The sequence below is a fragment of the Trichomonas vaginalis genome, chromosome V, assembly GCF_026262505.1.
Source record: "Trichomonas vaginalis G3 chromosome V, whole genome shotgun sequence".
Taxonomy (NCBI): Eukaryota; Parabasalia; order Trichomonadida; family Trichomonadidae; genus Trichomonas; species Trichomonas vaginalis.
The window spans coordinates 7,929,497-7,957,361 of NC_067207.1; the positions used below are offsets into that span (position 1 = coordinate 7,929,497).

The 27,865-nt window shown below is 36.5% G+C and overlaps 11 protein-coding genes and 3 pseudogenes across 14 annotated transcripts, besides 9 other annotated features; 9 read left to right on the forward strand and 5 right to left on the reverse strand.

Moving 5' to 3' along the window:
* Positions 1-63: 63 nt before the first annotated feature.
* Positions 64-91: a terminal%2Cinverted (terminal inverted repeat of Mariner transposon ID:TVAGG3_0297880).
* Positions 64-2,209: a mobile genetic element.
* On the reverse strand, positions 144-2,113 carry TVAGG3_0297890 (annotated as a pseudogene). Its single transcript has one exon. A coding segment is annotated over exon 1 (1,970 nt).
* Positions 774-1,623: a mobile genetic element.
* Positions 2,182-2,209: a terminal%2Cinverted (terminal inverted repeat of Mariner transposon ID:TVAGG3_0297880).
* Positions 2,210-3,020: 811 nt separating this feature from the next.
* Positions 3,021-3,515, reverse strand: TVAGG3_0297910 (uncharacterized protein; the record flags this gene model as incomplete). Its single annotated transcript, XM_051229415.1, has 1 exon — positions 3,021-3,515. One exon carries the CDS (start codon positions 3,513-3,515, stop codon positions 3,021-3,023), a length of 495 nt encoding a protein of 164 aa, XP_051099145.1.
* Positions 3,516-4,455: 940 nt separating this feature from the next.
* Positions 4,456-5,292, reverse strand: TVAGG3_0297920 (uncharacterized protein; the record flags this gene model as incomplete). The annotated part of the gene is made up of 1 exon (XM_051229416.1): positions 4,456-5,292. The coding sequence occupies one exon, from the start codon at positions 5,290-5,292 to the stop codon at positions 4,456-4,458; it is 837 nt and encodes a 278-aa protein (XP_051099146.1).
* A 448-nt stretch (positions 5,293-5,740) lies between these two features.
* On the forward strand, positions 5,741-6,271 carry TVAGG3_0297930 (protein of unknown function, DUF4106 family; the record flags this gene model as incomplete). Its single annotated transcript, XM_051229417.1, has 1 exon — positions 5,741-6,271. A coding segment is annotated over one exon (531 nt), but the record flags the coding sequence as incomplete, so codon positions are not given.
* A 171-nt stretch (positions 6,272-6,442) lies between these two features.
* TVAGG3_0297940 (protein of unknown function, DUF4106 family) lies at positions 6,443-7,478 on the forward strand (the record flags this gene model as incomplete). Its single annotated transcript, XM_051229418.1, has 1 exon — positions 6,443-7,478. A coding segment is annotated over one exon (1,036 nt), but the record flags the coding sequence as incomplete, so codon positions are not given.
* Positions 7,479-8,125: 647 nt separating this feature from the next.
* Positions 8,126-12,942: a mobile genetic element.
* On the forward strand, positions 8,729-9,172 carry TVAGG3_0297960 (protein of unknown function, DUF4106 family; the record flags this gene model as incomplete). The annotated part of the gene is made up of 1 exon (XM_051229419.1): positions 8,729-9,172. One exon carries the CDS (start codon positions 8,729-8,731, stop codon positions 9,170-9,172), a length of 444 nt encoding a protein of 147 aa, XP_051099149.1.
* TVAGG3_0297970 (protein of unknown function, DUF4106 family) lies at positions 9,547-10,497 on the forward strand (the record flags this gene model as incomplete). The annotated part of the gene is made up of 1 exon (XM_051229420.1): positions 9,547-10,497. A coding segment is annotated over one exon (951 nt), but the record flags the coding sequence as incomplete, so codon positions are not given.
* Positions 12,943-12,996: 54 nt separating the features above from the next.
* On the forward strand, positions 12,997-13,989 carry TVAGG3_0297980 (glycoprotein 38 family; the record flags this gene model as incomplete). The annotated part of the gene is made up of 1 exon (XM_001288857.2): positions 12,997-13,989. The coding sequence occupies one exon, from the start codon at positions 12,997-12,999 to the stop codon at positions 13,987-13,989; it is 993 nt and encodes a 330-aa protein (XP_001288858.2).
* A 166-nt stretch (positions 13,990-14,155) lies between these two features.
* Positions 14,156-16,437: a mobile genetic element.
* Positions 14,236-16,341, reverse strand: TVAGG3_0298000 (annotated as a pseudogene). Its single transcript has one exon. A coding segment is annotated over exon 1 (2,106 nt).
* Positions 14,737-14,880: a mobile genetic element.
* Positions 16,410-16,437: a terminal%2Cinverted (terminal inverted repeat of Mariner transposon ID:TVAGG3_0297990).
* A 1,550-nt stretch (positions 16,438-17,987) lies between these two features.
* Positions 17,988-18,860, reverse strand: TVAGG3_0298020 (WD repeat-containing protein 11 family; the record flags this gene model as incomplete). The annotated part of the gene is made up of 1 exon (XM_051229421.1): positions 17,988-18,860. A coding segment is annotated over one exon (873 nt), but the record flags the coding sequence as incomplete, so codon positions are not given.
* Positions 18,861-20,031: 1,171 nt separating this feature from the next.
* TVAGG3_0298030 (protein of unknown function, DUF4106 family) lies at positions 20,032-20,788 on the forward strand (the record flags this gene model as incomplete). Its single annotated transcript, XM_051229422.1, has 1 exon — positions 20,032-20,788. A coding segment is annotated over one exon (757 nt), but the record flags the coding sequence as incomplete, so codon positions are not given.
* Positions 20,789-21,006: 218 nt separating this feature from the next.
* TVAGG3_0298040 (protein of unknown function, DUF4106 family) lies at positions 21,007-22,214 on the forward strand (the record flags this gene model as incomplete). The annotated part of the gene is made up of 1 exon (XM_051229423.1): positions 21,007-22,214. A coding segment is annotated over one exon (1,208 nt), but the record flags the coding sequence as incomplete, so codon positions are not given.
* A 202-nt stretch (positions 22,215-22,416) lies between these two features.
* Positions 22,417-27,233: a mobile genetic element.
* TVAGG3_0298060 lies at positions 22,854-23,440 on the forward strand (annotated as a pseudogene). The gene has a single exon. A coding segment is annotated over exon 1 (587 nt).
* On the forward strand, positions 23,538-24,507 carry TVAGG3_0298070 (protein of unknown function, DUF4106 family; the record flags this gene model as incomplete). Its single annotated transcript, XM_051229424.1, has 1 exon — positions 23,538-24,507. A coding segment is annotated over one exon (970 nt), but the record flags the coding sequence as incomplete, so codon positions are not given.
* Positions 27,234-27,865: the final 632 nt, after the last annotated feature.

The following is a 27,865-nucleotide window of genomic DNA, read 5'->3' on the forward strand; positions in this document are numbered from 1 at the left end:
TTGAAAAAAATTTGGAGAGAAGAACTCTTCGTTTTTGAATTTTGTCACGATGGTTTTAAAGTATAGGGTGTCCAAAGGTGTGTTTAGCACAAACCTGAATACTGCGAATAGAAATAAACAAGTTACATATATATAAAGTTTATTTAAATATAATCACCATTGGATTCAATCACGCGTTCGCAGCGATCGATCCAGGCTTGAAAGACACGCTTTAAATCATCATGAGAAAATTGCTCAAATTGCTCTCTTACAAAATTTTCAAGATCATCTGGACTCGCGAATTCGCGTCCTTCAGCTCTCTTTTTTAGCGTGCCGAATAAATAAAAGTCAGAGGGTGCAATATCAGGTGAATAAATTGGGTTTGGAACAACTTTGACATTGTTTTCCACCAAGTAATTCATTACCTTATGACTTTTGTGAACTCTTGAATTATCAAAATGAATTGCAAACTTTTGTTTTTGTTGTTTGGATTTCTCAAACTCATCAGAATTGATAATTTGAGTAAGAACATTGTCAATTAGATACTGAGCATTCATCGTATTAGGTTTTTGAAGAATATCAATTGCGATGATGTCATTTACGCCCCAAAAAACCGACAACATCATCATTGGTGTGTCAATTTTTTTCTTCGGGAATGTTTGCGGATTTTTCTCGTAAACGAAAAAGGGGATTTGACGGAGTCAAATCCCGCTCGCAAAAAGTGGACTTTACATGTCAAATTTTATATGCATGTAATGTCCACTTTTATGAGTTTTAGGAAGGAATTGGAAGCCATGAGTTACTGAATTTCATCAGTATCTCATAGCCTCCAATTCCTTCTTAGAAAGTGTCCAAACTTTGGGTTAATTGCAAACTATTAACCCAAAGTTTGGACACTTTCAAGTGGAGATGGAAGGCTTTGGGGTATATATTAATACAATATACCTCAAAGCTTCCATCTCCACTACAAATGGGAGAAACTTTGTCCGAATAGTTTAACATTCGGACAAAGTTTCTCCATCTTTCAATGTAATTGCTACCTGTGAGGTACTGACTTGAAGTCAGTGCTTCACAGGTAGCAATATCCAAAAATTTAAAAACTTTTATCAGTTCGTTAAAGAACTAGAGCCTCCTAGGTACTGAACCAGAATCAGTGCCTAGGGGACTCTAGTGATCTATATAAATCTGAGAAACTTTGAGGAAATTGTTCGACATTTCCTCAAAGTTTCTCAGCAATTTAGCGAGGAATGTTCGTTATCGTGTAGATATTTATAATATATACATGATAACAAACTTCTCCGCTAAAAGATGTAAAATCTTATAAGAAATGATTGCAAAAGAATAACAAATTGCAACAAATTTTATATGAAACTGAACCTTATGAGGTAGTGATTCAAGATCACCGCCTCATAAGATTCAGTTTCAATCTCAAGTATCTCAAAAGTAAGGCTCTATTTTTTGCCATGTAAAGTGTCACTTTACTGTCAAACCGTTTTTATCGTTTTCGTTTACAACATTTTCATCCTTCGGGATCATATGATTTTGGCTTCTGTTGCATATTGAAACCAAGACTCGTCCCTGTTACTAAAAAGCGAAACTTCTTGGATTGATACGCACCCAATATAGAGAGGAGCTCTTTCGAAGATTGGACTCTAGATTTTTTTTGAACTGAATTAAGGTTGTGCGGAACCCAACGTGTATACGCTAGTTTGTAGTTCAAATAATTGTGCAGATAATAACTGACTGTTGTACGTGGTATCTTTGTCATCTCCTCTATCCTTCTAAGTGATGCTCTTGGGTCTTCATCTAGCGCTTGAAGAATTGCTTTGATTTTTCTTTGATCCGGCGATTTTTTTGTCAATTTTTATGATGGGCGCCTTTTTGTTCATGAAGTGATACATCCTAACATGATACGTTACAGTGGAATAGCTAGGAGCATCCATACCGAAGCATTTTACCAATGTCTCGTAGATTTTTTACAGTCTTTGCATTTTTTGCAAGAGCGAGGATGTTTTCTTTATGATTCATTAAAAAAATGAAAAAAATCCCGCCAAAATTTCCCGCGAAACCGCCTCTTGTCTCAAAATTCATTTTATATCCGGCATGGCGCCAAAATCATACTCATCATATACATATATTCATATTTTTTATTATATATTTATAATCAGCATATATCTCCTTTAATAGTCTCATATAGAGCGCTGTGCTAAACGCACCTTTGGACACCCTATATATTATACACATGTATTGATATTACTATTTTTGTATATTTTAAGAGAAATTATATTCTCCTAAAGTGAAAACAATTTTCCAAATTGCAGCTCCTTCAAAGATTTCTGAAGACTCAACGGTTAAAATTACAGTTTCTATCACAGATCCAGCTGGTCAAACTGCTACCTCTTTATATTAATATAATATTTATTTTTTATTTTTTAGTTTAACTTTTTTTCTTTGATAAATATTTTATTTTATATTTTAAACCCTTTATTTTTTAATTAAATCATGCTTGTAAATCAAATTACAACATGGCAAACTTTTGATTCGATATATATAGTTTACGTAACAAGTGATAGCTCCATTAGAAAGCTGAGTTTTGAAAAACAATACTAGCATATCATTTCCAGACTTTCCCACTTTATTTTTTTTTTTTTTTTTTTAAAATGTTTCGTAATTTCAGGATGCTTTTCCCCTTTAACTTTGTTAAATGCGTAATTTTTTTCTATCTGACAACTGGCTTGAAAGATCATTGAAAATGCGATATAAACAATTTCATTTTTTTTCGACTTTTTTTTATAATAAAGAATAAATATAAATAAAATTATTTCTTAATTATTTTGATATTTGACAATTATATCCTGTCTCAAAGTATCCAAATCCGCAAACTGTGTTGCGTATCTCGAAGTGTCTTCGTCGTACGGCTTAATTACATCAGCCTATCCAAGAACATCATCAAATGAAACGCGAGAGCTTTGTATTTTATCTGCATCAAATTGCCAAAGCAGGATGGAAATCTCTTATTGATATGAACAGCAACAAAGCGTTCATTGCATTTCAGTATCCAAGAAGTGGTGGGCGGCTCTTCTCAACAAACTCTTCGACTCATTCGAAAACTCTTCCAATTTGCAGACTTCGACAGAATCTTCCCATCTTCCGTTGTCCTGAAGATATCTTGCGGCAGAAAGATTAGCGCAGCTAAATGCATCAATATACAGCCTTCTATAAATCTGTGCTGTGCAAAAAGTGGAACAGCGGTTGTTATCAAAAATTCTGTCACGTTTTGTGGAAATTTTATCTTCGTAACCGAGAAGCAACGCCGAACAAATGCTTGCCACTATTGTGAACTCGCTTTTGTTGGAGAGACTCTTGAAAACTTCGACAGCTCCTCTTCTATCACCATTCTGAACTTGAACAACAAGTTGAAAATGGCAGAAATCGGAGTATCTGCAGGAGAAACAGAGAGATTGAATCTCAACGCGGAAACAACTTCTTCTTTCCTCCAAACATGGAATGCCGTGCTTGCACCTCGGACCTCCCAAACTACGTGAAACACACTTCCAATAATGGAATCAGTTGGAAATCCATGGTCATTAGCTATCTCAGCTATTTGAAGTGTTCTGACCATGTTCCTGTAGTAGGATTCGTTAATAATTGCTCACATAAGCTCTAACCGTTGCTGGGCGGTTTTTAGCGGTTTTAGAGGCAGGTGAAGTGATTTTTTACAGATCTCCAGTCTCTTGCAATAACGAATTTCACGGCTTCGTCATTGAGCGGGGAGACGAGGACGAGTCCATTTCCTGTTACGCGAATGAGGAAACAGAAAAGGACAACTTTCCACTTTTTCAAGTGAAAAACCAATTTTCCGTCTCTCGCGTGTACGTACAATCGCTGGATGATCTCTCGAACTCTATCCTGTCTATGTCGATGAAAGGAGAGTATGTTTGCTTCGATGTACCGAAAGCAAAGTCGTAAACATAATTACGCCGTCTGTGTCAGCAGTTATGATGCAATCGCCTTTCCAAGCAAGACAAGTTGTCTGGAGTTCTCCGTGAGTTACGCAGCTCAGAACAGGCATCTGTGCTATGCCGTTCTTGTATGTGTAGACTTGGATTTCTCCGGTAGATAATAATACGGCGAAATTGGGAGTATCGCTTGGAAACATGTTGCTGGTATTCTGGATACTTGGACTGCAACAGCGGTGATGGATGTTTGAAGAGTCATCGCTTTTGTTTGACATCATAAAAATACCAAGGTCGTATTTGCCCGTGGACGAAAACGCCGAGCTCCTCTGAACATATTAGGTCTGTGGCAGGGCCAAGGCGAGTGTGGATTGGAAACTTGGCGCTTGGGAGATTTATTGATCCACACTCGGTTTTTGAGTACCAAGAAGGACATCTTTGGTAGGAACTTGATCTTTTCAATGGATGTGCTGGATGCAAGGTAAGTTCTGTGTGTATTTCTTCTGAAACGTCTGCGAAATTATCTTTCCGGTTGGAGTGCCGAAGCAAGGATTTCGTAGAAATCGTAACAGGTTGGTATCTGTGGTATAATTTGAGACTGCGCGATGACGTAAGGTATATATCTTTTATGGCAAACATAACTAAGCCATTTGATGGAGAGAAGCCGGATGTATCGCTCGGGAAGTGCACGGTTACATGCAGCGGATAGTGTAAATACTTCGATTTTTAAGAACAGCTCTCTTTTCATTTTATTGTTCTGATTTTGTAAAATGTAGTCTTCGTTACAGATATAGATACTGAGTGACGAGTCTTGACCATAAACTGTAATTTCGTTGTCATTTGTTAAAGAAGGAAGCAGTTTATGGAAAGATGATTGGGATGATTCATCGATTACAAGATTTCGGCCAGATTTGGTCGCTATGTTAAACGTAAGTATTTTTCCTTCAAGCATAATTAATAAAATATTACTAATATGGGGATGATGTTGAATTTCTACGATTTTTTCTGATTTATCTAAAGTATGGGATTGAGATTGAGATGTTGGAGCCTGCTTGGCATTCTTTGACGTGATAATTGTAAAGGATGGACCATTAGAATATAGAATTGCAGTGAATATATCTGAACTATTAACAGCCATCCTTGTATATGTACCAGGAACATCTATCTTCCAAAGTATTCGTGAGTTTTTCGCTTGATCTTCAGCTTCATACGGCCAAAAATCGATACTATAAATTGTATTTGGTTCTGCAAAGCCTAAAACGATTTTACGGGACCATTGAAGCTCCGATACATACTGAGCTTCAGATACTTGACGAGTGATTCCGAGTGTAAGACCTGATTCACAATCCCATAACAAAACTCTTCCGCAATCGTCTGAAATTGCAAGATAAGGTAGCTCATAGTGGAATTTAAGGCAAGTTATGTTAGAATTTAGAATTTCAATGGATCATAAGAAAGAAATATCATTTTTAGTAGTTTTATAGAGATAAATTGTGCCTTTACCGGCTAATGCAAGTAGCCCACATGCTTCCCAGTCCATGCTCCCTGTGTTGAACACTTTACTAGGTGGACAAAGTGAAGCAAATCGTATCTTAGCTTTATTAAAAGGATTCGCTTGCATTTTTTTTATAAATTGATATCGTCAAAAATTTTAATTCTACAATGTTTTAAATATATTAATATTTAGTTGTACAGAATCAAATCACATCTACTTGAAAAAAAAAAGGTAGTGGGGCTTCCAGGCGCGTTGCGCCCTCTAGCCCCGAAGATGTTTAGTATAAAACCGCTTTTTAACTTCACTTAAAATGCCACGTAAGCTACGTAAGAATATACGTAAGAGGAAGGGAGCATTGAAACATCCAATAGTAAAACTGACACCACAACAACAGTTGCAACAACAAATGCTGAATGACCCCACTATGTTGCAACAAATGTCAAGCAACCCTATGCTTTTAAACCGAGTTATTGGTGCACAGAGTGGAGGTTTAAGAGCGGCACTTTTAGCGAAAATGGCAGGCTATGGTGGAGCTGCAGACGGAACAGCTTATAACCCTCAAAGTCAAATGAATTTGAGTTCACTCAAAAATCAAATAACAGATGTCAAAAAGTCAAACATAGACATACAGAAACAAATAAGTGAAAACGAAAAGAAACTAGAATATGACAGACACACAAAGAAACTCAATGAGTTAAACGTAGAGAAAAAGAAGAAAGAAGAACAACTGAAAGAACTAAGTACAGAGGAATATGCGAAAAAAGTGTCAGAAAAAGCAGCAGAAGTAGCAAAAATGGAACAAGATGTTATAAATTTGAAAAACCATACTACTCAATATAAAGTACTGAAAGATGAAGAAATAAAACAAAAAGCCCTGAAGACATATATGGATAGCGATGAGTATAAAAAAGAAGTTGAAGCAAATGTAAAGGCAGAAAAACTTTTACAGTTGCAAAACCAAACCGTACAGTATGAAAACTTAGCACAAGAAAGTAAAAATAACGACGCAGCCATGCAAAAGGCAATGAAAAGCGCAGAATATATAAAAGCTAATAATGACTGGTTAGACGCCCAAGCCAACGCTAAAGCAGCCCAACTTATAGGGTCAATAAGGACAAAAATACAAGCGGATGAAGACAGTTCAAATGAAGCTTTAACGAATGCTGACTTTAAGAACGCCTTCGAAGCTCTTCATAGTAAGGTGAAACTAGTGAACGACTTCTCATCTGGAAAGAAACTGAAGTCTGAAGGTTTCGACAAAGAGTTAAAAGAAGTAGCACAAAATATGACGAAAATAACAGATGCAGCAACGAGACAGGCAGTTCAAAGTGCCCATGACGCCGTTAGAACAGCTGTTGTGGAAAGTCAAGAAAAAGAGTTACAACAGACCAAAAGAGACCTAGTAAATGCTTTCTTAAGAACGAAAAGTCAGGTAGGACATTATGCTGCAGATGGAACATATGTGCCAGCTGGTGGAACTTATATACCAGCTGGTGGAACTTATATACTAGCTAGTGGAACTTATATACCACCAAACCCTCCAAGAGAAGCACCTGCACCAGGACTACCTAAAACATTTACATCGTCACATGGACACAGACACAGGCATGCACCAAAACCAACACAACAACCAACAGTTCAAAATCCAGCACCACAACAACAACAACAACCAGCACAACAACCACCTCCACAACCAGCACAGCAACCAACAGTTCAAAACCCTGCACAACAACCACCTCCACAACCAGCACAGCAACCAACAGTTCAAAACCCTGCACAACAACCACCTCCACAACCAGCACAACAACCACAAACAGAGCAAGGACATAAAAGAAGTAGAGAACAAGGAAACCAAGATTTCTTAAAAATGCTTAAGGAAGAATATGGTTACCCAGATACTCTTGACTTTAGTGACAGATATAAAGAAGCTATTAGAAAGTTCAAGGAAGGAAATACAGACCCGAACCTATTTAGCTTTATGGTTCAGCACCAAATGGGATATAATTTCAAACCTGGAAAATACAAGCTCGCTAAGGGATATGATTTAATAGCATATCATCCAAATGACATGAACGAATTTACTCCGAGATATTTGGTGTCAGAGCTAAATGACAATTCAACTCTCTTCATGAAACGCGTAAAAAATAGAGACGGAACGAAAGAAGAAAGGTTTATGAGTCCGGATGACTTAGATAGGGAACTTTTTAAAAACGGTCTCGGAATATATGAAATGCCAGCAGATGAGGTACAAGAAACTCAACAGGAAGAAGTTCAGATACAACCAGACATGGAAGAAATAGTTCAGCAACAACAGCTAGAAGAGCCTGAAGGAAACGAACAAGTCCCTCCTTTGGAAACTAACCTCACAGAACTAGATGAAGATTTGGAACAGCCGAAAAATCTTGACCCTCAACAAGAGTATGAGGTGAATATGGAATCTTTCCAAGAGTCTAAAAAAAATTCGGCTGACATAGTAGAAGAATATCGAAAAATGTTTGCCGACATACAAAAGACTCCAACATCAGATGAAAATATTCAGCATAGAATGGAAGTACTGAAAGATAATGTACGCAAATACAACAATCCTTTTTACTTACGACCATATAACGTTCAATCTTTGGCTGAACTCGGTGAAAATAAAAGGTTAAATTTCAACAAAACATATAGAAATGAAACATTGTTTAAAGTTCATTCAGAACCTAACCAATATGGAAACAAACCTACTTTTGTTTCTGCAGACTATGGAACTACAATGAGATGGGGTCATAAAGCTAATCCGGATAGGTGGTTCATAAACTTACAACCACAATTCCAAGAAGTTGTAGACGCAATGGAAGTGAATGGTGAACCAGATATAGCTGGTATTTTCAGCGCGGCTTTAATGCCATTGAAAGATATGAAAGATGCAGATATTTTGAACCAGTATGAAATGAACATGGCTGATGGAAATATAACACCTGACGTTCTAAAACATTTATCTCAAAGAACTACACAGAACCATAGAGATGGTATATTTGGTGAAGAGTTTAGAAAGACAGTTAGGGAGAGAGAAGGAAGAGAACCTATTGTACATGACCTTGCAAACGAAAGTTTACAAAATGTCATAAAAACTTACTTTGCAGACAATGAACCGAGAAGGGATGAATATTTAAGAAAACTCAAATGGACAGTACCAAATGAAATGTTAGTATTGAAAAACATGTTCCTTGACAAAATAAAACCAACTACAGAAATAAATGACGAAAGACTGAAACATTGGGTAAAAGCTTTCCCATTCACAAAAGATATTATTGGTAACATGGAAAGAAAACCAGAATGGCTACAAAAACATATATTTGGAAACGAGCTTATTCCATATGGACAAGCTCTGTTTGAAGAGCTTGAACCGGAAACTCAGGAAAGAGTCATGCAAACAATACGCGAAGACTCAAATACAAACTATGACAAAATCTTTCTAGGATATAGGTTACCTGAGATGGGCGACCAGAGCCCAAAGGCAAAAAGGACATGGGAAATTTACAACATACTAGGTGAACATGAGGCAAAGATGCAACAACTTGAAGCAGAGGGCAAGTTACCAAAAGCGACACCAAAGAAGAAGAGAAGAGTAGAACAAAGTGAAAGTAGTGAAGAAGTAACTTCATCTAGTGAAAGTAGTGGCAATGAAGGAAAAAGAAGAGTTAAAAACTCAGTCAGGAAGAAAGTAAAGCTTGGTCCGAGTGGGTTCTATTATGACATATAAATCCAACTATTCTATATTTTTACCCATATGAAATGTACGCCGCTCAGAATATAACGCCAACAGTTTTGGATGCCATGAATGGAAATGTTTCCGAATGGTATAACGAATGCGACAATGCCATTAGAAGGTCAGAAATAGTTCCTGGAACTTACGAATATACAACTGCTGTTTCTTATGGAAACGTAGGTGAGTTTGGAGAAGGTTCTTCAACAACAGTAGATATTGCTTGCGACAGGTTTCATATTATTTCTATTGACAACTCTTTCTTATACGTGGAACAAGACATTGAAATAAAACCTTCTGCCAAGTTGTCTGAAAAGAAAGGTTGCAATGGAATTTTCTATGTCGGATACCAATATGCTCCAGAAGTTTTCATGGGATATAAGATATATTCTAACTCTGACTTAGTTCAAACAGTAACATGGGCAAACTATGAATGGTTCGCTTTAAGAAACTCAGTACAACCACAAGCTAGAGAACAAACAGACCAGTATGCAACTATTGAGAAAATAAGAAGACTTGACCCTAACGTTCCAGGAGTTTATGTTAACCTTTCTGGTTCAGATGGAACTGCTGCCACTAAAGTAAAACTGAAACTTAGAGTTCCTTTGTCATCTTTCCTCATCTTCAGGTTTTTAAGATACTTGCCAAACTGGGCAGGAAAAATTTCTATCGAACTTACTCCAAGCAAAAATAACTTAGTCATTGCACCAACACAAGACCCATTCACTCTTACAGACGTAAAGGGAACAAATAAAACGTCATTCGCCGAATTTTGCAAAGACAAAGTTGACTTAGACTTTGGTTTCTCAAACCTCAACACTGAAGTAAACTATTATTTCAATGCTGCTGGAGATGCTTGGGACCCAGTTAAGTTCACATGCGAAAAATTTGAATGCAAGAGAATAGAAAGCAGACTTGCAGTCTATATGTTGGACCCAGATATTTCAAATGCTTTAGCTGCCAAATATATTGCAGTTCCACTTATGTTCCCTATACACCAAATATCTGTCAAAGACTTTGCAGGTGAAGTTGGAAACCAAAGTGCTGACCCAGGTGCAAGAACAGATATTGCCTTAACAACTGCAATGAAACATGCAGATACTATGTTTGTTCTTTTCAGACGAACTATAAATGACTATTCTTGTTTCTACAACCCTGGTATTAAATATCATATAAACATAGATGGCAAATATTATCCAAGAGAAGAATATTCTACAGTTGAGGATATGAGGTCATACAACTTGACATTAGATGCTATGAACTTTAACAACAACTTCACAACAACCATTAACCCTGAAATGCAAAGTTCTATTATGCCATATGTGAAAGTATGGACCCATACAGGAGGTCAAAAAACTCAATATACAAATGGAGACCGTTCAAACTTTTGGCTTGGCATTCCATTTGCTGACTCAGAAGACTTTATGGGTGGTATTTCAACTGTTGGTACAGTTCAAATACAATATACTGGTGACAGAGACGGTCCAGATGAATTGAAAGCAAAGAAGTTTACAAAACCAATAGCACTTTTCACGGAAGATGCTCTTTTGAAAATTCGTTCGATGAAACCTGCTGGGGCTCCTCAGATTGGCATAACGACAGCTTCCATCGAGCAGATTTTGGCAGCAGGTCAGTAAGTTGTTCTTGAACTGACTTCTCTCCGTCAAATATTGACAGTACGCCAGTTTTGACATAATATTGTATTATAAACTTTCCTTTAGAAATATCTGTAAGTTTTGAAGTTATATTTTTGTCTGCTTCAAGAACTTTCACCATTTCAGTTATACCAACTTTCTTTGCTTTATGAAAATATTTAGGTTCAGCAAAGACTGCTATTCTATAACATTTTCCATTGTTTGTGTAAAGAACTATTCTGTCAATGTATTTGTATTGTTTGTGTGTGTAAACTTTGTTTTGCTTCAATTCGAAGAGATATCTGAATACGTCCATCTTTTTATTCTAAGTAAAATGTCATTTCCGAAAAATAGAAGTGTAAGTGTTTCAAAAGGTTTAATGGCGGTGGCAGATGTGAAGTTAAATTCACCAACTCAAACAAACAGTCAAAGTGTTGTTGTCAATGTCAAAGACAGAGATGTTGAAGTGGGGAAACCATACGAAGACGAAGATGGTATAACAATAGTTCCTGTAAAAGAACAACCAACATATCCTGAAGTTAGCAGAGACTTAAGTTCTGTTGCAGATATTCGAAACGACTACCAACAACTGAAAGACAAACTTAAAACTCAGGAGAAGATTTGTCAAGCTTTAAGTATAATGTTAAACTTGGTCGAACACAACCCTGTAAAAGTGAACTCATATGTCATTGCACCTCATGAAGTTTTGAAAGAACTATTGAAACTTTTGACAGAGGCAGACGATATAAACATCAAAGAAATAGAACCCGACATTAGTTGCTGTGGTGTTTCATATAATGTCATTGACAAGATATACGTTATGAAAGGAGGTGAAACGTTGAACTTAAAATATAGTTTCCCAGACGTTATAAAAATATTTGACGACCACAACATTTCATTAAAATTTATTTGCTAAGTAAATGGCAGAAGACATAATGGTTTATACTATTACGACTAAAAACCCTGAGTCATATAATTCTATAACAACAAACTTACAAAGTCCTCAAGGACGATATTGTAAACTAACCTTAAACACAATGACGACTAAAGCCTGTTTTGCTCTTTTGACACCAGAAGACTTTATTGTTGTGAATGGTAAAAAATACTCCTTTGAAGATACTTACTCAGATATACCACCAACAGGTTTTGTTGACTTATTTAATACTTTAAGGACGGGTGTAACATGTGCTGCAACTAGAGCAGGTTTCATTATGTTTGGATGTCCGACTGAGTTTACTATAAACGATATGAGTTATAATACAAAACTTATATCTGGTTTTTACTACCAACAGTTTCCTATAACAGGAAAAGGTGTCATACAAGGAATGTCTGTTCCATTGACTTTAAGCACACCAATCTTATATATTGTTTCAAACTTAGGTTCAAAGTGTTATTCGAATGTCGACAGAAACTATTATGACCAAAAGATACTTATGCGTATAAACAATACTTTCTCTGCTGGTTTGCCTATTGTTCATTCGAATGCAGAGTTTTCAGCTTTAGTAAACTCAAACACTTTAGCAAACATAAACTTAACCTTAGTTGACGCAAACTTTGTTCCTGTAAAACTTTTATGTCCTATGTATTTGTCAATGACGGCAGAAAGTTTCGAATTGGAAGATGCAACTGGTGAAAGTATTGTATTACAAGAACAACTTCAACAACAAATAGCTCAAGAACAACAAATGCAACAAATGGAACAAATGGAACAACAAGCTCAAGAATAAAAAAATATTTTTTTTTATTTTTATAAAAAAATGTACAGAATAGATGTTTCAGATTTTTATGACTTCCAAGCATTCAGAAATATGTGTCCATTTCGAGACTATAACAAAGCAGTCGAGAATTTGAAACGTTTAGTCATTTATGTTGACTCTGCCCCAGAATGTTATGTCATGAAAGAATGGGATGTTGTCTTTAACAAACCAAGAGCAACAATAGTGTCTGAACAAGAATGTAGACAGAAACTTAAGAAAATAAAAGTTGTACAAGTTGGAAGGAAGATGTTAGATGCTTGGGATATCTTATTGTCAAAGTTAGAAGATTTTTCAGTTCGAGGTATAAAGTTCTATACACCATCTCCAAACTTCTATTCTATCTTCACTGGATATAAATACGAACAAGTAGAATGGACTTTCAAAGTTAACGCTCCAGAGGATCATAATAAGACAAAGTTACTTGTTGTTGTTGAGTTCGCCGCCAATCATAATCCAGTTAGGTACCGGTAATGTTACATATTCTTCCACAGTTCCCACACCAGTTATCGAGAGTGTTCTTTACAACGATGGCAACGAAGTAATTTCAGGCAATTTATACTCAGCCAAAATCATACTCGAAACAGGCTTAAATATTACAAAGACATATTATCTCTTTGCAACAGAAAGCAACGCTTCCAGCGCCTCTGTCACTAGCGTCAAAACATCACAAAATGTTAGCACTGCAACAGCCGTAGCAAGCACGAACAAGACAGAATGGACTTTCAAAGTTAACGCTCCAGAGGATCATAATAAGACAAAGTTACTTGTTGTTGTTGAGTTCGCCGCCAATCATACATCCGAGTTAGGTACCGGCAATGTTACATATTCTCTTGGAAAGTCTCCATATTTATCTGCGCCAACTGTTGTTGCTGAAAATCATACAGGACCATTCAAGGCCGGTGAATATATTCCAGTTAAAGTTACATTACAACACTTTGAGGCAAAGACAGGAAACTTCCAATATAGATTCTATGCAGATCAGAAATGGATAGATCTCCCAGACGACAATGTAACTGAAGTAGAAACCCCATCTGCAATTAAGAAATTACATGCCGACGAAGGCAAAACATATCTACTCAACATTCCAGCTCCAAAGTATGAAGATATCAAAGAAGATGGGAAAGTTAAACTTCAAATTAGGTTAGCTGGATCCAAAGATCAAGCTCAATCCAATATCATTGAAACAGAGGTTTCACTTCAGAAACAACAATACGTTGCACCAAGCCCTGATGATTCCAAGCCAACTCCAACACCTGAAAATAGTGGACTTACTGGTGGACAGAAGGCTGGTATTGTTATTGGCGTTCTTCTTGCTGTTATCCTTATTATTCTCATCATCTACTTCGTTTTCTGCAGGAAACCATCTAAAGATAAATCATCATCTGATATCCAAGATGATTCCGGCTCCGGTGTTAATGTGTAATTTAATTTAATTAAGGATGTCAATTTGGAAGAAAAGTGAGAAAATTCCTAAAATGCTAAAAATGAATTTTCCAAACGTACTTTTTTATCTCATTTTTTTGATTTTGAAAAAAATTTGGAGAGAAGAACTCTTCGTTTTTGAATTTTGTCACGATGGTTTTAAAGTATAGGGTGTCCAAAGGTGTGTTTAGCACAAACCTGAATACTGCAAATAGAAATAAACAAGTTACATATATATAAAGTTTATTTAAATATAATCACCATTGGATTCAATCACGCGTTCGCAGCGATCGATCCAGGCTTGAAAGACACGCTTTAAATCATCATGAGAAAATTGCTCAAATTGCTCTCTTACAAAATTTTCAAGATCATCTGGACTCGCGAATTCGCGTCCTTCAGCTCTCTTTTTTAGCGTGCCGAATAAATAAAAGTCAGAGGGTGCAATATCAGGTGAATAAATTGGGTTTGGAACAACTTTGACATTGTTTTCCACCAAGTAATTCATTACCTTATGACTTTTGTGAACTCTTGAATTATCAAAATGAATTGCAAACTTTTGTTTTTGTTGTTTGGATTTCTCAAACTCATCAGAATTGATAATTTGAGTAAGAACATTGTCAATTAGATACTGAGCATTCATCGTATTAGGTTTTTGAAGAATATCAATTGCGATGATGTCATTTACGCCCCAAAAAACCGACAACATCATCATTGGTGTGTCAATTTTTTTCTTCGGGAATGTTTGCGGATTTTTCTCGTAAACGAAAAAGGGGATTTGACGGAGTCAAATCCCCGCTCGCAAAAAGTGGACTTTACATGTCAAATTTTATATGCATGTAATGTCCACTTTTATGAGTTTTAGGAAGGAATTGGAAGCCATGAGTTACTGACATTTCATCAGTATCTCATAGCCTCCAATTCCTTCTTAAAATGGGAGAAACTTTGTCCGAATAGTTTAACATTCGGACAAAGTTTCTCCCATTTTAAGAAGGAATTGGAGGGTAAGAGATATACCATATGAATGTATATCTCTTACCCTCCAATTCCTTCTAGAAAGTGTCCAAACTTTGGGTTAATTGCAAACTATTAACCCAAAGTTTGGACACTTTCAAGTGGAGATGGAAGGCTTTGGGGTATATATTAATACAATATACCTCAAAGCCTTCCATCTCCACTACAAATGGGAGAAACTTTGTCCGAATAGTTTAACATTCGGACAAAGTTTCTCCCATCTTTCAATGTAATTGCTACCTGTGAGGTACTGACTTGAAGTCAGTGCTTCACAGGTAGCAATATCCAAAAATTTAAAAACATTTTATCAGTTCGTTAAAGAACTAGAGCCTCCTAGGTACTGAACCAGAATCAGTGCCTAGGGGACTCTAGTGATCTATATAAATCTGAGAAACTTTGAGGAAATTGTTCGACATTTCCTCAAAGTTTCTCAGCAATTTAGCGAGGAATGTTCGTTATCGTGTAGATATTTATAATATATACATGATAACAAACATTCCCGCTAAAAGATGTAAAATCTTATAAGAAATGATTGCAAAAGAATAACAAATTGCAACAAATTTTATATGAAACTGAACCTTATGAGGTAGTGATTCAAGATCACCGCCTCATAAGATTCAGTTTCAATCTCAAGTATCTCAAAAGTAAGGCTCTATTTTTTGCCATGTAAAGTGTCACTTTACTGTCAAACCGTTTTTATCGTTTTCGTTTACAACATTTTCATCCTTCGGGATCCATATGATTTTGGCTTCTGTTGCATATTGAAACCAAGACTCGTCCCCTGTTACTAAAAAGCGAAACTTCTTGGATTGATACGCACCCAATATAGAGAGGAGCTCTTTCGAAGATTGGACTCTAGATTTTTTTTGAACTGAATTAAGGTTGTGCGGAACCCAACGTGTATACGCTAGTTTGTAGTTCAAATAATTGTGCAGATAATAACTGACTGTTGTACGTGGTATCTTTGTCATCTCCTCTATCCTTCTAAGTGATGCTCTTGGGTCTTCATCTAGCGCTTGAAGAATTGCTTTGATTTTTCTTTGATCCGGCGATTTTTTGTCAATTTTTATGATGGGCGCCTTTTTGTTCATGAAGTGATACATCCTAACATGATACGTTACAGTGGAATAGCTAGGAGCATCCATACCGAAGCATTTTACCAATGTCTCGTAGATTTTTTTACAGTCTTTGCATTTTTTGCAAGAGCGAGGATGTTTTCTTTATGATTCATTAAAAAAATGAAAAAAATCCCGCCAAAATTTCCCGCGAAACCGCCTCTTGTCTCAAAATTCATTTTATATCCCGGCATGGCGCCAAAATACAACATACTCATCATATACATATATTCATATTTTTTATTATATATTTATAATCAGCATATATCTCCTTTAATAGTCTCATATAGAGCGCTGTGCTAAACGCACCTTTGGACACCCTATATATTATACACATGTATTGATATTACTATTTTTGTATATTTTAAGAGAAAATTATATTCTCCTAAAGTGAAAACAATTTTCCAAATTGCAGCTCCTTCAAAGATTTCTGAAGACTCAACGGTTAAAATTACAGTTTCTATCACAGATCCAGCTGGTCAAACTGCTACCTCTTTATATTAATATAATATTTATTTTGATATATTTTTTAGTTTAACTTTTTTTCTTTGATAAATATTTTATTTTATATTTTAAACCCTTTATTTTTTAATTAAATCATGTCTTGTAAATCAAATTACAACATGGCAAACTTTTGATTCGATATATATAGTTTACGTAACAAGTGATAGCTCCATTAGAAAGCTGAGTTTTGAAAATTACAATACATAGCATATCATTTCCAGACTTTCCCACTTTATTTTTTTTTTATTTTTTTTTAAAATGTTTCGTAATTTCAGGATGCTTTTCCCCTTTAACTTTGTTAAATGCGTAATTTTTTTCTATCTGACAACTGGCTTGAAAGATCATTGAAAATGCGATATAAACAATTTCATTTTTTTTCGACTTTTTTTTATAAATAAAGAAAATAAATATACAAATAAAATTATTTCTTAATTATTTTGTCATATTTGACAATTATATCCTGTCTCAAAGTATCCAAATCCGCAAACTGTGTTGCGTATCTCGAAGTGTCTTCGTCGTACGGCTTAATTACATCAGCCCTATCCAAGAACATCATCAAATGAAACGCGAGAGCTTTGTATTTTATCTGCATCAAAATTGCCAAAGCAGGATGGAAATCTCTTATTGATATGAACAGCAACAAAGCGTTCATTGCATTTCCAGTATCCAAGAAGTGGTGGGCGGCTCTTCTCAACAAACTCTTCGACTCATTCGAAAACTCTTCCAATTTGCAGACTTCGACAGAATCTTCCCATCTTCCGTTGTCCTGAAGATATCTTGCGGCAGAAAGATTAGCGCCAGCTAAATGCATCAATATACAGCCTTCTATAAATCTGTGCTGTGCAAAAAAGGGAACAGCGGTTGTTATCATCAAATTCTGTCACGTTTTGTGGCAAAATTTTATCTTCGTAACCGAGAAGCAACGCCGAACAAATGCTTGCCACTATTGTGAACTCGCTTTTGTTGGAGAGACTCTTGAAAACTTCGACAGCTCCTCTTCTATCACCCATTCTGAACTTGAACAACAAGTTGAAAATGGCAGAAATCGGAGTATCTGCAGAGAAAACAGAGAAGATTGAATCCTCAACGCGGAAACAACTTCTTCTTTCCCTCCAAACATGGAATGCCGTGCTTGCAACCTCGGACCTCCCAAACTACGTGAAACACACTTCCAAATAATGGAATCAGTTGGAAATCCATGGTCATTAGCTATCTCAGCTATTTGAAGTGCTTCTGACCATGTTCCTGTAGTAGGATTCGTTAATAATTGCTCACCCATAAGCTCTAACCGTTGCTGGGCGGTTTTTAGCGGTTTTAAGAGGGCAGGTGAAGTGATTCTTTTTACAGATCTCCAGTCTCTTGCAATAACGAATTTCACGGCTTCGTCATTGAGCGGGGAGACGAGGACGAGTCCATTTCCTGTTACAGCGAATGAGGAAACAGAAAAAGGACAACTTTCCACTTTTTCAAGTGAAAAACCAAATTTTCCGTCTCTCGCGTGTACGTACAATCCGCTGGATGATCTCTCGAACTCTATCCTGTCTATGTCGATGAAAGGAGAGTATGTTTGCTTCGATGTACCGAAAGCAAAGTCGTAAAACATAATTACGCCGTCTGTGTCAGCAGTTATGATGCAATCGCCTTTCCAAGCAAGACAAGTTGTCCTGGAGTTCTCCCGTGAGTTACGCAGCCTCAGAACAGGCATCTGTGCTATGCCGTTCTTGTATGTGTAGACTTGGATTTCTCCGGTAGATAATAATACGGCGAAATTGGGAGTATCGCCTTGGAAACATGTTGCTGGTATTCTGGATACTTGGACTGCAACAGCGGTGATGGATGTTTGAAGAGTCATCGGCTTTTGTTTGACATCATAAAAAATACCAAGGTCGTATTTGCCGTGGACGAAAACGCCGAGCTCCTCTGAACATATTAGGTCTGTGGCAGGGCCAAGGCGAGTGTGGATTGGAATAACTTGGCGCTTGGGAAGATTTATTGATCCACACTCGGTTTTTGAGTACCACAGAAGGACATCTTTGGTAAGGAACTTGATCTTTTCAATGGATGTGCTGGATGCAAGGTAGTTCTGTGTGTATTTCCCTTCTGAAACGTCTGCGAAAATTATCTTTCCGGTTGGAGTGCCGAAAGCAAGGATTCCGTCGTAGAAATCGTAACAGGTTGGTATCTGTGGTATAATTTGAGACTGCGCGATGACGTAAGGTATATCATCTTTTATGGCAAACATAACTAAGCCATTTGATGGAGAGAACGCGATGTATCGCTCGGGAAGTGCACGGTTACATGCAGCGGATAGTGGTAAATACTTCGATTTTAAGTCAAACAGCTCTCTTTTCAATTTTATTGTTCCTGATTTTGTAAAAATGTAGTCTTCGTTACAGATATAGATACTGAGTGACGAGTCTTGACCATAAACTGTAATTTCGTTGTCATTTGTTAAAGAAGGAAGCAGTTTATGGAAAGATGATTGGGATGATTCATCGATTACAAGATTTCGGCCAGATTTGGTCGCTATGTTAAACGTAAGTATTTTTCCTTCAAGCATAATTAATAAAATATTACTAATATGGGGATGATGTTGAATTTCTACGATTTTTTCTGATTTATCTAAAGTATGGGATTGAGATTGAGATGTTGGAGCCTGCTTGGCATTCTTTGACGTGATAATTGTAAAGGATGGACCATTAGAATATAGAATTGCAGTGAATATATCTGAACTATTAACAGCCATCCTTGTATATGTACCAGGAACATCTATCTTCCAAAGTATTCGTGAGTTTTTCGCTTGATCTTCAGCTTCATACGGCCAAAAATCGATACTATAAATTGTATTTGGTTCTGCAAAGCCTAAAACGATTTTACGGGACCATTGAAGCTCCGATACATACTGAGCTTCAGATACTTGACGAGTGATTCCGAGTGTAAGACCTGATTCACAATCCCATAACAAAACTCTTCCGCAATCGTCTGAAATTGCAAGATAAGGTAGCTCATAGTGGAATTTAAGGCAAGTTATGTTAGAATTTAGAATTTCAATGGATCATAAGAAAGAAATATCATTTTTAGTAGTTTTATAGAGATAAATTGTGCCTTTACCGGCTAATGCAAGTAGCCCACATGCTTCCCAGTCCATGCTCCCTGTGTTGAACACTTTACTAGGTGGACAAAGTGAAGCAAATCGTATCTTAGCTTTATTAAAAGGATTCGCTTGCATTTTTTTTATAAATTGATATCGTCAAAAATTTTAATTCTACAATGTTTTAAATATATTAATATTTAGTTGTACAGAATCAAATCACATCTACTTGAAAAAAAAAAGGTAGTGGGGCTTCCAGGCGCGTTGCGCCCTCTAGCCCCGAAGATGTTTAGTATAAAACCGCTTTTTAACTTCACTTAAAATGCCACGTAAGCTACGTAAGAATATACGTAAGAGGAAGGGAGCATTGAAACATCCAATAGTAAAACTGACACCACAACAACAGTTGCAACAACAAATGCTGAATGACCCCACTATGTTGCAACAAATGTCAAGCAACCCTATGCTTTTAAACCGAGTTATTGGTGCACAGAGTGGAGGTTTAAGAGCGGCACTTTTAGCGAAAATGGCAGGCTATGGTGGAGCTGCAGACGGAACAGCTTATAACCCTCAAAGTCAAATGAATTTGAGTTCACTCAAAAATCAAATAACAGATGTCAAAAAGTCAAACATAGACATACAGAAACAAATAAGTGAAAACGAAAAGAAACTAGAATATGACAGACACACAAAGAAACTCAATGAGTTAAACGTAGAGAAAAAGAAGAAAGAAGAACAACTGAAAGAACTAAGTACAGAGGAATATGCGAAAAAAGTGTCAGAAAAAGCAGCAGAAGTAGCAAAAATGGAACAAGATGTTATAAATTTGAAAAACCATACTACTCAATATAAAGTACTGAAAGATGAAGAAATAAAACAAAAAGCCCTGAAGACATATATGGATAGCGATGAGTATAAAAAAGAAGTTGAAGCAAATGTAAAGGCAGAAAAACTTTTACAGTTGCAAAACCAAACCGTACAGTATGAAAACTTAGCACAAGAAAGTAAAAATAACGACGCAGCCATGCAAAAGGCAATGAAAAGCGCAGAATATATAAAAGCTAATAATGACTGGTTAGACGCCCAAGCCAACGCTAAAGCAGCCCAACTTATAGGGTCAATAAGGACAAAAATACAAGCGGATGAAGACAGTTCAAATGAAGCTTTAACGAATGCTGACTTTAAGAACGCCTTCGAAGCTCTTCATAGTAAGGTGAAACTAGTGAACGACTTCTCATCTGGAAAGAAACTGAAGTCTGAAGGTTTCGACAAAGAGTTAAAAGAAGTAGCACAAAATATGACGAAAATAACAGATGCAGCAACGAGACAGGCAGTTCAAAGTGCCCATGACGCCGTTAGAACAGCTGTTGTGGAAAGTCAAGAAAAAGAGTTACAACAGACCAAAAGAGACCTAGTAAATGCTTTCTTAAGAACGAAAAGTCAGGTAGGACATTATGCTGCAGATGGAACATATGTGCCAGCTGGTGGAACTTATATACCAGCTGGTGGAACTTATATACTAGCTAGTGGAACTTATATACCACCAAACCCTCCAAGAGAAGCACCTGCACCAGGACTACCTAAAACATTTACATCGTCACATGGACACAGACACAGGCATGCACCAAAACCAACACAACAACCAACAGTTCAAAATCCAGCACCACAACAACAACAACAACCAGCACAACAACCACCTCCACAACCAGCACAGCAACCAACAGTTCAAAACCCTGCACAACAACCACCTCCACAACCAGCACAGCAACCAACAGTTCAAAACCCTGCACAACAACCACCTCCACAACCAGCACAACAACCACAAACAGAGCAAGGACATAAAAGAAGTAGAGAACAAGGAAACCAAGATTTCTTAAAAATGCTTAAGGAAGAATATGGTTACCCAGATACTCTTGACTTTAGTGACAGATATAAAGAAGCTATTAGAAAGTTCAAGGAAGGAAATACAGACCCGAACCTATTTAGCTTTATGGTTCAGCACCAAATGGGATATAATTTCAAACCTGGAAAATACAAGCTCGCTAAGGGATATGATTTAATAGCATATCATCCAAATGACATGAACGAATTTACTCCGAGATATTTGGTGTCAGAGCTAAATGACAATTCAACTCTCTTCATGAAACGCGTAAAAAATAGAGACGGAACGAAAGAAGAAAGGTTTATGAGTCCGGATGACTTAGATAGGGAACTTTTTAAAAACGGTCTCGGAATATATGAAATGCCAGCAGATGAGGTACAAGAAACTCAACAGGAAGAAGTTCAGATACAACCAGACATGGAAGAAATAGTTCAGCAACAACAGCTAGAAGAGCCTGAAGGAAACGAACAAGTCCCTCCTTTGGAAACTAACCTCACAGAACTAGATGAAGATTTGGAACAGCCGAAAAATCTTGACCCTCAACAAGAGTATGAGGTGAATATGGAATCTTTCCAAGAGTCTAAAAAAAATTCGGCTGACATAGTAGAAGAATATCGAAAAATGTTTGCCGACATACAAAAGACTCCAACATCAGATGAAAATATTCAGCATAGAATGGAAGTACTGAAAGATAATGTACGCAAATACAACAATCCTTTTTACTTACGACCATATAACGTTCAATCTTTGGCTGAACTCGGTGAAAATAAAAGGTTAAATTTCAACAAAACATATAGAAATGAAACATTGTTTAAAGTTCATTCAGAACCTAACCAATATGGAAACAAACCTACTTTTGTTTCTGCAGACTATGGAACTACAATGAGATGGGGTCATAAAGCTAATCCGGATAGGTGGTTCATAAACTTACAACCACAATTCCAAGAAGTTGTAGACGCAATGGAAGTGAATGGTGAACCAGATATAGCTGGTATTTTCAGCGCGGCTTTAATGCCATTGAAAGATATGAAAGATGCAGATATTTTGAACCAGTATGAAATGAACATGGCTGATGGAAATATAACACCTGACGTTCTAAAACATTTATCTCAAAGAACTACACAGAACCATAGAGATGGTATATTTGGTGAAGAGTTTAGAAAGACAGTTAGGGAGAGAGAAGGAAGAGAACCTATTGTACATGACCTTGCAAACGAAAGTTTACAAAATGTCATAAAAACTTACTTTGCAGACAATGAACCGAGAAGGGATGAATATTTAAGAAAACTCAAATGGACAGTACCAAATGAAATGTTAGTATTGAAAAACATGTTCCTTGACAAAATAAAACCAACTACAGAAATAAATGACGAAAGACTGAAACATTGGGTAAAAGCTTTCCCATTCACAAAAGATATTATTGGTAACATGGAAAGAAAACCAGAATGGCTACAAAAACATATATTTGGAAACGAGCTTATTCCATATGGACAAGCTCTGTTTGAAGAGCTTGAACCGGAAACTCAGGAAAGAGTCATGCAAACAATACGCGAAGACTCAAATACAAACTATGACAAAATCTTTCTAGGATATAGGTTACCTGAGATGGGCGACCAGAGCCCAAAGGCAAAAAGGACATGGGAAATTTACAACATACTAGGTGAACATGAGGCAAAGATGCAACAACTTGAAGCAGAGGGCAAGTTACCAAAAGCGACACCAAAGAAGAAGAGAAGAGTAGAACAAAGTGAAAGTAGTGAAGAAGTAACTTCATCTAGTGAAAGTAGTGGCAATGAAGGAAAAAGAAGAGTTAAAAACTCAGTCAGGAAGAAAGTAAAGCTTGGTCCGAGTGGGTTCTATTATGACATATAAATCCAACTATTCTATATTTTTACCCATATGAAATGTACGCCGCTCAGAATATAACGCCAACAGTTTTGGATGCCATGAATGGAAATGTTTCCGAATGGTATAACGAATGCGACAATGCCATTAGAAGGTCAGAAATAGTTCCTGGAACTTACGAATATACAACTGCTGTTTCTTATGGAAACGTAGGTGAGTTTGGAGAAGGTTCTTCAACAACAGTAGATATTGCTTGCGACAGGTTTCATATTATTTCTATTGACAACTCTTTCTTATACGTGGAACAAGACATTGAAATAAAACCTTCTGCCAAGTTGTCTGAAAAGAAAGGTTGCAATGGAATTTTCTATGTCGGATACCAATATGCTCCAGAAGTTTTCATGGGATATAAGATATATTCTAACTCTGACTTAGTTCAAACAGTAACATGGGCAAACTATGAATGGTTCGCTTTAAGAAACTCAGTACAACCACAAGCTAGAGAACAAACAGACCAGTATGCAACTATTGAGAAAATAAGAAGACTTGACCCTAACGTTCCAGGAGTTTATGTTAACCTTTCTGGTTCAGATGGAACTGCTGCCACTAAAGTAAAACTGAAACTTAGAGTTCCTTTGTCATCTTTCCTCATCTTCAGGTTTTTAAGATACTTGCCAAACTGGGCAGGAAAAATTTCTATCGAACTTACTCCAAGCAAAAATAACTTAGTCATTGCACCAACACAAGACCCATTCACTCTTACAGACGTAAAGGGAACAAATAAAACGTCATTCGCCGAATTTTGCAAAGACAAAGTTGACTTAGACTTTGGTTTCTCAAACCTCAACACTGAAGTAAACTATTATTTCAATGCTGCTGGAGATGCTTGGGACCCAGTTAAGTTCACATGCGAAAAATTTGAATGCAAGAGAATAGAAAGCAGACTTGCAGTCTATATGTTGGACCCAGATATTTCAAATGCTTTAGCTGCCAAATATATTGCAGTTCCACTTATGTTCCCTATACACCAAATATCTGTCAAAGACTTTGCAGGTGAAGTTGGAAACCAAAGTGCTGACCCAGGTGCAAGAACAGATATTGCCTTAACAACTGCAATGAAACATGCAGATACTATGTTTGTTCTTTTCAGACGAACTATAAATGACTATTCTTGTTTCTACAACCCTGGTATTAAATATCATATAAACATAGATGGCAAATATTATCCAAGAGAAGAATATTCTACAGTTGAGGATATGAGGTCATACAACTTGACATTAGATGCTATGAACTTTAACAACAACTTCACAACAACCATTAACCCTGAAATGCAAAGTTCTATTATGCCATATGTGAAAGTATGGACCCATACAGGAGGTCAAAAAACTCAATATACAAATGGAGACCGTTCAAACTTTTGGCTTGGCATTCCATTTGCTGACTCAGAAGACTTTATGGGTGGTATTTCAACTGTTGGTACAGTTCAAATACAATATACTGGTGACAGAGACGGTCCAGATGAATTGAAAGCAAAGAAGTTTACAAAACCAATAGCACTTTTCACGGAAGATGCTCTTTTGAAAATTCGTTCGATGAAACCTGCTGGGGCTCCTCAGATTGGCATAACGACAGCTTCCATCGAGCAGATTTTGGCAGCAGGTCAGTAAGTTGTTCTTGAACTGACTTCTCTCCGTCAAATATTGACAGTACGCCAGTTTTGACATAATATTGTATTATAAACTTTCCTTTAGAAATATCTGTAAGTTTTGAAGTTATATTTTTGTCTGCTTCAAGAACTTTCACCATTTCAGTTATACCAACTTTCTTTGCTTTATGAAAATATTTAGGTTCAGCAAAGACTGCTATTCTATAACATTTTCCATTGTTTGTGTAAAGAACTATTCTGTCAATGTATTTGTATTGTTTGTGTGTGTAAACTTTGTTTTGCTTCAATTCGAAGAGATATCTGAATACGTCCATCTTTTTATTCTAAGTAAAATGTCATTTCCGAAAAATAGAAGTGTAAGTGTTTCAAAAGGTTTAATGGCGGTGGCAGATGTGAAGTTAAATTCACCAACTCAAACAAACAGTCAAAGTGTTGTTGTCAATGTCAAAGACAGAGATGTTGAAGTGGGGAAACCATACGAAGACGAAGATGGTATAACAATAGTTCCTGTAAAAGAACAACCAACATATCCTGAAGTTAGCAGAGACTTAAGTTCTGTTGCAGATATTCGAAACGACTACCAACAACTGAAAGACAAACTTAAAACTCAGGAGAAGATTTGTCAAGCTTTAAGTATAATGTTAAACTTGGTCGAACACAACCCTGTAAAAGTGAACTCATATGTCATTGCACCTCATGAAGTTTTGAAAGAACTATTGAAACTTTTGACAGAGGCAGACGATATAAACATCAAAGAAATAGAACCCGACATTAGTTGCTGTGGTGTTTCATATAATGTCATTGACAAGATATACGTTATGAAAGGAGGTGAAACGTTGAACTTAAAATATAGTTTCCCAGACGTTATAAAAATATTTGACGACCACAACATTTCATTAAAATTTATTTGCTAAGTAAATGGCAGAAGACATAATGGTTTATACTATTACGACTAAAAACCCTGAGTCATATAATTCTATAACAACAAACTTACAAAGTCCTCAAGGACGATATTGTAAACTAACCTTAAACACAATGACGACTAAAGCCTGTTTTGCTCTTTTGACACCAGAAGACTTTATTGTTGTGAATGGTAAAAAATACTCCTTTGAAGATACTTACTCAGATATACCACCAACAGGTTTTGTTGACTTATTTAATACTTTAAGGACGGGTGTAACATGTGCTGCAACTAGAGCAGGTTTCATTATGTTTGAATGTCCGACTGAGTTTACTATAAACGATATGAGTTATAATACAAAACTTATATCTGGTTTTTACTACCAACAGTTTCCTATAACAGGAAAAGGTGTCATACAAGGAATGTCTGTTCCATTGACTTTAAGCACACCAATCTTATATATTGTTTCAAACTTAGGTTCAAAGTGTTATTCGAATGTCGACAGAAACTATTATGACCAAAAGATACTTATGCGTATAAACAATACTTTCTCTGCTGGTTTGCCTATTGTTCATTCGAATGCAGAGTTTTCAGCTTTAGTAAACTCAAACACTTTAGCAAACATAAACTTAACCTTAGTTGACGCAAACTTTGTTCCTGTAAAACTTTTATGTCCTATGTATTTGTCAATGACGGCAGAAAGTTTCGAATTGGAAGATGCAACTGGTGAAAGTATTGTATTACAAGAACAACTTCAACAACAAATAGCTCAAGAACAACAAATGCAACAAATGGAACAAATGGAACAACAAGCTCAAGAATAAAAAAATATTTTTTTTTATTTTTATAAAAAAATGTACAGAATAGATGTTTCAGATTTTTATGACTTCCAAGCATTCAGAAATATGTGTCCATTTCGAGACTATAACAAAGCAGTCGAGAATTTGAAACGTTTAGTCATTTATGTTGACTCTGCCCCAGAATGTTATGTCATGAAAGAATGGGATGTTGTCTTTAACAAACCAAGAGCAACAATAGTGTCTGAACAAGAATGTAGACAGAAACTTAAGAAAATAAAAGTTGTACAAGTTGGAAGGAAGATGTTAGATGCTTGGGATATCTTATTGTCAAAGTTAGAAGATTTTTCAGTTCGAGGTATAAAGTTCTATACACCATCTCCAAACTTCTATTCTATCTTCACTGGATATAAATACGAACAAGTAGAATGGACTTTCAAAGTTAACGCTCCAGAGGATCATAATAAGACAAAGTTACTTGTTGTTGTTGAGTTCGCCGCCAATCATACATCCGAGTTAGGTACCGGCAATGTTACATATTCTGACACTCTCCACACCAGTTATCGATAGAGTTCTTTACAACGATGGCAACGAAGTAATTTCAGGCAATTTATACTCAGCCAAAATCATACTCAAAAGTAACTTAACAATTACAAAGACATATTATCTCTTTGCAACAGAAAGCAACGCTTCCAGCGCCTCTGTCACTAGCGTCAAAACATCACAAAATGTTAGCACTGCAACAGCCGTAGCAAGCACGAACAAGACAGAATGGACTTTCAAAGTTAACGCTCCAGAGGATCATAATAAGACAAAGTTACTTGTTGTTGTTGAGTTCGCCGCCAATCATACATCCGAGTTAGGTACCGGCAATGTTACATATTCTGACACACTCTCCACACCAGTTATCGATAGAGTTCTTTACAACGATGGCAACGAAGTAATTTCAGGCAATTTATACTCAGCCAAAATCATACTCAAAAGTAACTTAACAATTACAAAGACATATTATCTCTTTGCAACAGAAAGCAACACTTCCAGCGCCTCTGTCACTAGGCGTTCAAA